At 39.1% G+C, this 12,442-nt stretch overlaps 1 protein-coding gene across 1 annotated transcript; it reads right to left on the bottom strand.

The window, feature by feature from the left end:
* Positions 1–1,029: 1,029 nt before the first annotated feature.
* Positions 1,030–2,685, bottom strand: LOC127528748 (zinc finger BED domain-containing protein 4-like). Its single transcript, XM_051929468.1, has 2 exons — positions 1,981–2,685; positions 1,030–1,772 (listed from the first exon to the last, which is right to left on the bottom strand). The coding sequence occupies exons 1-2, from the start codon at positions 2,683–2,685 to the stop codon at positions 1,323–1,325; spliced, it is 1,155 nt and encodes a 384-aa protein (XP_051785428.1). The 3' UTR covers positions 1,030–1,322.
* Between the last annotated feature and the right edge of the window lie 9,757 nt (positions 2,686–12,442).

Raw genomic sequence — 12,442 nt, 5'->3', positions numbered from 1 at the left:
TGAAAATAGTTAAATACAAGTTAGCATAAAGTATAAAGAGCCACACTACATTACTTTCCAGTGTTTTTCAATCATAGCTTTTATTTACAATTTAGTAAAGGAGTACTCCACCCAAAAACATTTTGGTACTGCACAAATAAAGACTTCTTGTGTTCATTCATCTGTGCAAGGTGGCCGACTAAAATAATGTCACATTGGAATAGTCAGAAGTAACTTAAGTGAGACATATTTCTTGTGGTTTTGCCTACTTTAATATAAGACCTGCAAATCTTTAATATTCATAAGTAATTTTATCAACATATCATACGCTGTTAATATGCCATGCTGCACAGAGATGAGTAACCACTTTACTGAGGCTTCTTTTGCTGCTGTTTGTGCATATAAAGCATTTTATTAAGGTAAGTTAAATCACATGGGTGCATTTGCAAGAATTTACAGCCAATGAGAGCTCAACTGCAAGTAAAATGTAAAATGGCCACAAACAGTAAGAAACATTGGTGGTGCAAAGAAATAAAGGAAGTGTACTGTCTCAATAAGGGGAGATTTAAATAATGACTTGGAAACAAGACTTGCAAGGAGCAAAACTTGGAAGTTAAGCTACCCCTTTACCAAAAACAAAACACTACAAAGTCAAATTTCATTGCAAGAAATCATTACCAAAAGGTTTTTGAATGAAATAAATCCTGAGGAAGGTCAATATAGCGTTATCTGTAAATACGGATTGGCAGCCAAGGACAACCTTTTAACCCTTTCTTGTAATTGACACCCAGTGTTGCAACCCTCATGGCCACACCCCTGACAGCCGGGACCCATGACAAAATGGTGGTTAATAGGGGTGTGACGAGACACTTTTCCCACGAGACGAGACGAGAGACGAGACTGGGTTCATGAGAACAAGACGAGACGAGACTTTTAGGCATTTTTTTTAAAGAAATCCTCAGTGTTTAAATATATAGCAAAAATAGCCTTTTATTTAACTGAAAAACACAAAATGCAAAAAATGCATGTCCATTTTGAAATCAACTTTATAAAATAAAACTTCTATTTTGATGAATGATATGCAGTAATAACATGTAAACACTGCAAAATATTTTGCCACAAACTGACAGGCAATTAATTGCACAATAAAATTAAATAGTATAAATAAAAATAAATAATAAACAACACAAATATCCCTTTACATGCAATTAACCATAATTAGTGTAACTATCAAAGTAGTGCTGTCTTAAAACTCAAGAGTGCAAAACAATGAACAAAATTTTCTTAAGCATGGAAAAAGAGCTAAGACCTAGGTAATGAGGTAATGACCTATACAGAACAGCCTAAGATATGGTCATGTTCTTTTTTAAGAATATAAGCATGTCTACATTTTCTGGCAGCAATTGTGACCTCTGGGCAGTAACTATGTCTCCTGCAGTTGAAAAGACACGCTCACTTGGAACAGAGGTCGCAGGAATGGAAAGATATTCTTTGACAAGTGGAGACAGCAAAGGATATTTGGAGCTGTTTTCTCTCCACCATGTCAGAGGGCAGCAACTAAGTGGGATAGATGCCTCTCTTCTGTAAAGTTCAGTTTCCCTCTCAATTCCTTTGCTGGGCTGTTCTGTCTTCGAGAAAGAGTCCCCTAGCAGATCCTCAAGTGCGGTCTTCTTGGAAGCAGGTTCCTCTTCTGACTCAGCTCCGCCTTCAGCTTCAAGAGCCCCCTCGCCCCCATGTGTGGAACAATGAGCTGATGCATCTTCCTTGCGCTCCATACTCTTCTCATCTGTGGGCTTTAAGGAGCAGAAACACTGGCTTTAACATTAGCAAGCAGCAAAGCAGTCCCCCTCTCTCTTTTAACACAAATACACTCACTCTGATGCTGTCGTGTTTACAACACACACACACACACACAAACACAGCATGAACCTATAAAATCTATTAAAATTTGGTACTGGAAACATAAATCTTCTAGGGAAAAAAAAATCAAGTCAATGATACCTGGTTTTGCTGCAACTGTTGCACCCTTTTCTGTATCCTCTGAAAGACTGCCTCACGCTGGTTGCAGTCTAGCTGCAGTAGAGACTGGAATCTTGGGTCCAGCACAGTGCTCTCCAGCAGGTAGTTGTATACATCCCCACTGTATCTGCCTGAAATATTTCTGAGAATTGCTCTCTTTGTGTCGGCCACAATGGGGGAATCACTGTCATTTGGTGCCATGTTTTCTTCTATCATGTTCTTCAGTGGCACGATGAGAGACACTGTGGGCCTGTTCTCTTCACACAAGACAGTGGTAGCTGTCTTTAAAGGATTCAGCAGCTTCACAAGAAATTCGGCATTGACAATGTCGTAGGTATCCAGTGTGTCAATGTTTCGGGCATTTTGTCTTATTTCTGGGCTGGTGAGCGCTGCTGCTATAGCAGCCTGCTGCTCCAGGTAACGAACCAGCATATCCAATGATGAATTCCATCGCGTGGTGACGTCCATTATTAATTTGTGCGGTGGCAGCTGTAGCAGCTTCTGCTTAGACGTCAGTACCACGGCAGCTGTCGAACTCCGGTGAAAAAAAGCAGTTACACGTCTCACCCGCTCGAGCAAACGAGCAACATGCGCAACACCGAGGCCAGCCTGTGTAGCGAGATTTATTGTGTGCGCGAAGCATTTGATGTGCGGCTCAAATCCTGCCTCGCGCACAGCCACATCCATATTACGCGCATTGTCTGTTACAACAGCGATGCAATGGTTTGGCTTTTTAAGACCCCACTGTGTGACAGCTTCTTGTAAAACTTCAGCGACGTTTGCCCCTGTGTGTGATTCAAAAAGTGGGCGCGTCTGCAGTACAAAATGTACCATTTCCCAATTACTGTTGATAATGTGGGCTGTAATTGTGATATAGCTCTGTGTACACCTAGAAGTCCAACCGTCAGTAGTTGGCGATGGTTTCTGCCTCTTTCAGAGCCTGTACAACATTTACCTTGCACTCCTTGTAGTGGGTCGGGACCACCGTGCAAGTAAAATGTGCGCATGACGGGATGGCATACTTTGGTTCCAGTGTGTGGATGAGTCACCGAAATCCCAGATTTTCCACCACAGAAAATGGTCTCATATCGGCTGCAATTAAAACGCCGATGTCTCTTGTTATTGCCGTGGCTCTTGCATTGGATGGTGGAAGTTTAGCTGCAAAGGCATTTGTTATGGTTGTTTGCCCTTTCATGCGAACTGAATTGCTTTCCGTTTTCTTCACAGGCGCAGCTTTTAGTAACGAGCTGTGGTGGTTTTCTAAATGCTTTTGCATAGTGCTTGTGTTAGCAGAGGTGTACGGCATTAATTTCTTACAGTGTTTGCAAATTGTCTTTGTCTTGTCTGTCATTTTTTCGCCGTTTCTTATTTCCACAAGGAATCCAAAATGTTGCCACACCAACGATTTAAATGTCGCGGGCGCATCTTCTATCCTTACTTCTCCCTCACATGCCATCATGCCAATAACGCAAGGATATCGTCACGTTCTCGCGAGACCAGACGCATCTTATGAGACAAATCTGATCTCGCGAGATCTCGTACCATGAGATCTCGTCACACTACTAGTAGTTAACATAAATGAAATAAAATGGCATCAGAAACACAGCAAAGTAATTTCAGCAACTTGAAAAATAGATTCAAAAGGGTTAAAATATCCTAAGCAAAGTCATTGAAAAAATAAAAACAAAATGGATTCACAAATGAAAGCAAATGTACGTCAATGGAGGAGAGGTTTGTTGAGTTTTGGAGCCAGCTCAGAGGTCTGGTTGATGTTTTGTTTTTGTCATACCCCAACAAAGTGGAAAAAGGAAACAGATTAGACCAAGATTGTGACTTATTCCAGTGTGCTCTACAGTGATTAGCTGCCAAAATGAGGTGTCATGGCAGCATTTAGAACCAAAATGAAAAGGCTTGAGGGAATCGCCTTGGATAAAGTCAGCCAAATAAGTAAATGTAAATGGGAATCATATAATTAGTCAATCCCAGCAATTCCAGGTCTTAGGGCATTTGCAAATGCAACTTTTAAATTTTCCATGCTCTCCAACTAAATGTCACACCGAATTCTGTAGTGTGATGTCGACTTAACTGACCAAAAGTCTGAGTCATGAGAAATTAAAAGTTCTAGTGACCAATAAATAAGTGGCTATTTAAAAGTGGGCTTTCAGAGCCTGGTTGGCAGTGCCTGACTTGTATTATAGTAATGGGGATTGTTTTGTATGGCTTGGCCCATTCTCACATGTCATTGCCATTCTAGAACAAGGTTGTGAACCTTGTGAACAGGACGAGGAAAGAAACTGCAGAAGACAAAGTAGATATCCTATTTCTGGTGTCTATTTGATGTTTCGACTATGAGTGTTTACAAAGCAAAATGCAGAATTTTCCTTGTGAATGTCATGGTAAACTGCTTTTTTACATCACAGTTTTGGTGAATCCCTATCACAGCATTAGAGTAAAAGTGTATAATAAAAACCCTGCTATTCTAGAATTGTAATGCAAACATAATGGAAAAAAAAACAAATGTTTTAGCTTAATTTTGACTGTCAGTGCTTACTTTGCAGCAGACTCATTGGTTGGCATATTATAAATATTTTATAAGGAAACTAGTAATTATTACTTTTTGATCTAAAATAATTTTTAATACAAGTATATTGCTAAATTTTACAAACATATTGTCCAGGGTTGGTTCCTATCTGCAACCAATATTTCCAGCATAGTGTTTTGCTCCCTGTGTTTATGAATGTGTGTGTGTGTATGTATAAATATATATATAATATATATATATATGGAAGCAAGGGTCTGTGATACGGTTTGCATATTTGTAGTTGGAGATCCACAAAGGGAGAGAGTGAATCATGTACCATAAAGTAGCTTTTATTCCTGAACCGTCATCACAGGATAATGATCAGACATACAAGAATCAAAGGCAATATGTAGCAAAATAAGGTGGGGGGGATGGGTAGGTGAGTGTGTGTGGGGCGTTAATGAGGTGGGGTTAGGAAGGTGTTGGTCGTAAAGTTTTATTTATTATGACGCTGTTCTTGTTGGCGTTTTTGTTTGGACTCACGATCACTGATTTATACGCACACAAATTCAACTGGACATACAGTACATTTAACTGGGACAATGAACAAGTAAGATTTAAGGCCAGTACTAAAAGTGCCAGAGAGCTGACTGAATCTTGGCTATCAAACGAAAACGAAATTAACAGACATTTGGACATGAACCCAGCATATGCAAACTTAAGAAGTAGAACATCATCATAATAAATAAAACTTTACGACCAACACCCTCCTAACCCCACCTCATTACCCCCCCAACACACACCCCCCCCTACCCGTCCCCCTCCCCCCCCCCCCCGCATAATTTTGCTGTATATTACCTTTGATTCTTGTATGTCCAATCATTATCCTCTGATGACGGCTCCTGGCAGAAGCTGAAAGCTCAGGAATAAAAGCTACTTTGTGATATGTGATTCATTCTCTCCCTTTGTGGATCTCCAACTACATATATATATTATATATATGTATATATACTAGCTGTACCTTGTGGCGTTGCCCACATAGTAATGAAACAGGACAAACTTTAAAAATCAACAGATGTTGACACTATATCTGATCGTGTTCAGCTCTGACGGGAAAGCATTCCCTGCGTGGGGAGAAAAGCACATGGCTGTGATATCTCTGGCAATCAGCAGCTACCCTCTAAAACACATGGAGCTCTGATCTCTCTCTCAAAAACATCAAACGTTACTCCTTAACAATCTATAGATAATAATGTCTGTTGAACAAACAGGTATCGCTAGCTAAGTGGTGGCAAGGTGCACTCCAACACGTGGTGAGACATAGACCAACTCGAACAGAGGCTGGCGAGTGAATAAGGAAGGCCCCGCCCCCCCTGCTCTCGGCACACAGCCACTCTCTTGGATTTTCATAAATGCATCGATACCGCAAGCGAACTATGGCGCGATGAGAGAAGTCGCAAAATCAACCGGAAGTTCAAGCAAATTATAGAAAACAACCAGATCTAAATCCGTTAAGTATTTCTCTCGTGAAAAGTGGACAGACGTACAGACAGAACGCACTTGGACCACGAAATTTTTAAAACCATTTCTTAGCGAGCACCTATGGGCCAAGGGTAACCTACATTCCAAATTTCAAGTCCCAAGTGCTCATGGTTCGGGAGATTTCATGATGAGTGAGTCAGTGGTATTTGGCTTTCATATACAGTATATAGATATATATTATGGCTGGGCAAGTTAAAGCATTAATTAATTAATGCTGACAATTATTTTATCACACGTTAATGCAGTTTTTGTTATTATTATTATTATTTTCAAAGCCTCAGTCTCGCTAGCGATCAACTGAGTTCAGTGATCTTCTTGTTACAGCACTTTTCAATACGCTTCTGCTAGAAGGAAAGTTAGCTTTGCTGATTTGACCTCGATTTCCTGCGGATGCATGAGTAGCGAAGAGCAAACAGTTTCTAAAATGGCATGTGGAGAGATACCAAAGTGAATGCTCAAAGTGAAATAACCTGTGGATGACTTTTTTCGTATTATCGCTGAATCGGACTCTAATTTGTTGCACTCCGATTTTGATGCAAGTGATCTGGAGATGTAGATTGAAAACAAATGTAAGGTACCGGCATCAGCTGATCAGTCCCCAGCTGATTGTGGTGCTGAACACATTCGTGTAGCTGATGCACCTATGGCAACGTTTGCCGTGATAGGAGATACCAACCGTATTGCGTCTCACTTCAACTGCCACCCCTGTGCATCTGTCTCACAAAGACAGCCAGGCAGCCAGCTCACCGTGCAAACAGACTTTTTATGTTGATATATGTGTGAAACCATTGCTTTGTGTGCAAGTTTTTTGGAAAAAATATTAGTCCTCATAGAGTTGCTACTGAACATAGACTGTTTATGCTGCTCCCTGATAAAAGAAAATGTTTCTGTTGGTGTCTGTTCAGATAAAAAAGAAAACAAATTTAGAAATGTTAACTTGCTGTTGCTCAGAAGGTGCCTGTTATAATGTTACGATTGTGGCTGTGGACTCTGAGGGTTACTTGTTTTTGTACAATAAACTAGATAAAACATTAATGTCTTGGCAGTGGCAAATAGCTTTGGTTTTATATTTGATTTGATTACATTAATGTTTAAGTTGAGATTTACAAGAAATATTTTCCTGCCACTATGTAAAGGGAATACTGCTGTTAAAAGGCACCTTATTTGTTTAAAGTGTTTGCAAATCAAATACACGCAATACACTACTTCTGAGTTTACTATTGAATTCTGCATATAACAATGTGATTATTGTGATTGTCTATGATTAATCGTGATTAAAAATTTTAATCGCTGCCCAGCACTAATATATATACTGTATATATATATATATATATATATATATATATATATATATACTGTATACACAGTGTGTGTATATATATATATATATATATATATATATATATATATATATATATATTCATTGCATTCATAGTCTGTGTCACAATCTGATTGTATGGGTGGTTACCTACCAGGTAACGCTTGTGGTTGGTCAGCAAGTCAGCTAACATCCGCCACGGTGCCCTCATTTCAGTTGCGAGAAGCAGATCATAGAATGGTTGAAATAGTTTACTGTCAAATAATGCAAAGAGTACGCGACACGTTTTTTGCCCTAATTCTGCCGTGGCGCAACGTTAGAGGCTTCACCTCTGGCGCTGACGTCCGAGGTTCAATTCCCCGAGAGCGTGGTGCAGTGAGTAACATAAAATGTGAGACTGAAATACCAATAAATGCATGTTACAACAATAATACATATATCTGGCAATTTTATACATCTTGTTATTTTAAAGATCAATTCAGAAACAAGGAAACTATAAGTCAGGCTGAAAATGGAGACCAATTAATGCAGCCAGCTTTTTAACACTTTGAACGTGTGGTATGAACATTAGAACACTAGAACAATCTAGACAAGAACAGGCTATTCAGCCCAAAAAAGCTCGTCCATCCTATCCACTTATTTCTTTCAAAAAAACATCAAGTCGAGATTTGAAAGTCCCTAAAGCCTTACTGTCTACCACACTACTTGGTAGCTTATTCCAAGTGGCTATCATTCTTTGTGTAAAGAAAAACTTCCTAATGTTTGTGCAAAATTTACCCTTAACAAGTTTCCAACTTTGTCACCGTGTTCTTGATGAACTCATTTTAAATAACAGTCTCAGTCCACTGTACTGATTCCCTTCATAATTTTAAACACTTCAATCATGTCACCTCTTAATCTTCTTTTGATTAAACTGTAAAGGCTCAGCTCTTTTAATCTCTCCTCATAATTCAACCCCTGTAGCCCTGGAATCGGCCTAGTCGCTCTTCTCTGGACCTTTTCTAGCGCTGCTATGTCCTTTTTGTAGCCTATGAGCCTTATGAGTTAAATTGTATCTCACTGAGCCTGGGAAGGTGTGACATAACTTGTATCTTAGTATACAGCCACCCTAAATAAAGCCAGCTTGCTGGTGAGCTTTGCTGCTTCTACTATAGTGCTGCCATAGCTTTTTTATTTTTAAATGCACAACTAGTGTTATAAATAATAATAATAATTAGCAACATTTATATAGTTCTTTTCTCGCTACTCAAAGCACTTAGACAGAGGGGAACCACTTCAACCACCACCACTGTGTAGCACCAACCTGGATGATGTGACGGCAGCCATTATTGCACTAGTATGCCCGCCATACAATAGCTATTAGGTGGTGAAGTTGTAAGAGAAAAAGAGACAATTGGACGATTAGGGGGCCAGAATGACTCGGTTATGGAGGGCAATTTAGCCTGACCAATTGGGATACACCCTACTCTTTACAAGGGGATCTTTAATGACCACAGAGAGTCAAGACCTCGGCTTTAAATGTCATTCAAAGGATGGCACCATATTTACAGTGTCCCCGTCACTGCACTGGGGAATTGGGACCCACATACAGACCACAGATTAAGTGTCCCCTGCTGGTCTCACCAACACCTCTTCCAGCAGCAACCCAAGCTTTTCCTAGATGGTCTCCCATCCAAGTACTGGCCAGGCCCGAACATGCTTAGCTTTAGGTGGAGGAACTCTTCTGAGGCACATGTAGTATGGCTGCTGGCTATTAGTTATGTGGTTATGACAGTCTGTAGTTATGTGGTCGCAAAAATGGTATAATGCTTGTCATGTTTTGAAACAACTAGATTTGTTGCAAGCATGAATAATTTGATGATAGTGACAGTGATTGAGATAGTGACAATCAGTTGGATGATGTGAAACCTGTAGACTCTGGCACTGATGAAGAACAGCTGCCCTGAAGGCGTTTCTTTGTCAGAAGGCATCTGACTCGTCAGGTCTGTCAGGACACCACTACATGGACACCAAGTATGGACAGCGCAGAGAAGAGTGTTATATTTACAGCACATGGTGTTCTATGTCTGCACTTTGTGAGGTGTCATGCTACTAGGACTCTCATTCCAATAAAGTTTCTTTACATTTTTGAGTTATTATTGAAAATAAAACCATTGCTTTCTAATACATTTCTTTGCATTTTTTACGACTTTTGATAGAGTGCATTATTTATCATATACAGTATGTATAGACCCATACTGGTAATAAATGGTCCAGCAGTCAATGTGTTAAGAGACAAGTACAATGAAAACCCTGGTTGAATCATTTTGGTGTCCCATCTAGATACATTTGGTACATAGCCAGCCTCTTGAAACCTTCACCCACTGAGTGTCACCTATGGTGCTGTCCAAGTGGCTGCATAGCCTTCTGGTGTCTGGGAGACAAGCTCTTCAACAAAGACTGATGCATGGCCAATATTTACAGATTGAGAGCCATGAAGACGTAAAATCTTTAATTAAAGCAGCATTTCATCATTCCCCGTTGTGAGGAGACGAGATTTCCTCTTTTGCTGTCGTTTTGCCTAACTGCTGACCTGTCAAGCTCGCATGCACACAAACGAATGAGGATAACTTTTGCCTTCTTTAGAGCCTTAACAGAGGCTGTTTTAGTTAAAGCCTTAGGTGTTGCACCATGTAGAGCGCTGGTATCATGTCAAACAAAGCAGACAGCTAATTAGTCTGTCTCCTAATGTAATAGATTATTGACACAACAAGCTCTGCGTCAGCCTGCCGACTGATCGAATATGTTATTGACTGCCGCTCTTCTCGGATGGAATTCATGATCTCAAGGAGAGTGCTTACAGGGAGCAGTTGAGCTCTATTAGGAGTCAATAAGATCAGTAAAGGAGGAAATAAATCATGTAGGGTAAGCAAACATGTCAAGAGTGCCTGAAGTGATGCAAAGAAAATGAACTTTGCCGGAGTTAAGCTTAACCGGCAACTTTGAATGTCTCATTGTGATAGACGTACTGCAGTTTTGATCGGTATTGAATTTTGTTATTTTTTTTATTTTTACATGTAACCTGGTGAATCACTTCATTGAGGGCCTAGATAACAGTTTGAGGACTAGCAGGTATGGATCAAACAGCATATTGAATCTGTGGCCTGTTGACTTCAGGTTGAACTCTTTAAGCCTCTATATGCTCTATTCTTATAGTATTATTATAGATTATAGTATTGAGTAGGTTATTATTCTGTTTCTAATGTTCATATATAATTTTCAAAAAAGTTGGGACATTGCATAAAATGTAAATTAAAACAGATTGTGATGATTTGCAAATCATTGCATTCTGATTTTATTTCCATTTTACACACTGTGTTTTTTGGAAATGGGATCATAAATCATTAAGTTGCCAAAAATATCTGCTGCACACATTCAATTAATTGCAGAATGCCAGAATAACACTTTTAGTTTAACAATAAATAATCAACCTTTATTTTATACAGCACCTTCCTATAGTAAACAGCTACAGGGCTCCGGTAGGATGGCTGACGTAAGTGTGGTGCATTGGTGAGGGTACTAGACAGCAGATCCCAATGTGGCTGGGTCAGTCCTCACTAATGTGACCAAAATAAAGGCATTTAACAAGTCTGAAAAAATTTTTATAGAAATATTACGATATATAGTGATGTTGTAAATAACATTATATAAATAATATACAGTGGGTACGGAAAGTATTCAGACCCCCTTCAATTTTTCACTCTTTGTTATATTGCAGCCATTTGCTAAAATCATTTAAATTAATTTTTTTCCTCATTAATGTACACACAGCACCCCATATTGACAGACAAAAAAAAGAATTTTTGAAAATGTTGCAGATTTATTAAAAAAGAAAAACTGAAATATCACATGGTCCTAAGAATTCAGACCCTTTGCTCAGTATTTAGTAGAAGCACACTTTTGAGCTAATACAGCCATGAGTTTTCTTGGGAAAGATGCAACAAGTTTTTCACACCTGGATTTGGAGATCTTCTGCCATTCCTCCTTGCAGATCCTCTCCAGTTCTGTCAGGATGGATGGTAAACGTTGGTGGACAGCCATTTTTAGGTCTCTCCAGAGATGCTCAATTGGGTTTAAGTCAGGGCTCTGGCTGGGCCATTCAAGATCAGTCACAGAGTTGTTGTGAACCCACTCCTTGTCTTGTTGGAAGGTAAACCTTCGGCCCAGTCTGAGGTCCTTAGCACTCTGGAGAAGGTTTTTTGTCCAGGATATCCCTGTACTTGGCCGCATTCATCTTTCCCTCGATTGCAACCAGTCGTCCTGTCCCTGCAGCTGAAAAACACCCCCACAGCATGATGCTGCCACCGCCATGCTTCACTGTGGGGACTGTATTGGACAAGTGATGAGTAGTGCCTGAGCAAAGGTTCTGAATACTTAGGACCATGTGATATTTCAGTTTTTCTTTTTTAATAAATCTGCAACAATTTCAAAAATTCTTTTTTTTGTCTGTCAATATGGGGTGCTGTGTGTACATTAATGAGGGAAAAAATTAATTTAAATGATTTTAGCAAATGGCTGCAATATAACAAAGAGTGAAAAATTGAAGGGGGTCTGAATACTTTCCGTACCCACTGTATATATAATATAATAATAATAATATATATAAAAATATAAAATATATATAAAATAAATATATAAATATAAAATATATATATATATATATATATATAATAATAATATAATATAATATATCTGTCTGCTCCATTGACAGACTGAGGAGATCGTTCCTCCCCCACACTATGTGACTCTTCAGTTCCACCCGGGGGGGTAAACATTAACATTATACAAAGATATTGTCTGTCTATTATACCTGCATTGTTATCACTCTTTAATATTTTCTTTATCAGTATGCTGCTGCTGCTGGAGTATGTGAATTTCCCCTTGGGGTTAATAAAGTATCTATCTATCTATCTATCTATCTATCTATCTATCTATCTATCTATCTATCTATCTATCTATCTATCTATCTATCTATCTATCTATCTATCTATCTATCTATCTATCTATCTATCAAAGCCTATGCC

Source organism: Erpetoichthys calabaricus, chromosome 7 (assembly GCF_900747795.2).
Source record: "Erpetoichthys calabaricus chromosome 7, fErpCal1.3, whole genome shotgun sequence".
Taxonomy (NCBI): Eukaryota; Metazoa; Chordata; class Cladistia; order Polypteriformes; family Polypteridae; genus Erpetoichthys; species Erpetoichthys calabaricus.
Note: the sequence above shows the minus strand (reverse complement) of the source record. Positions and strands in the feature narration are given on the sequence as shown.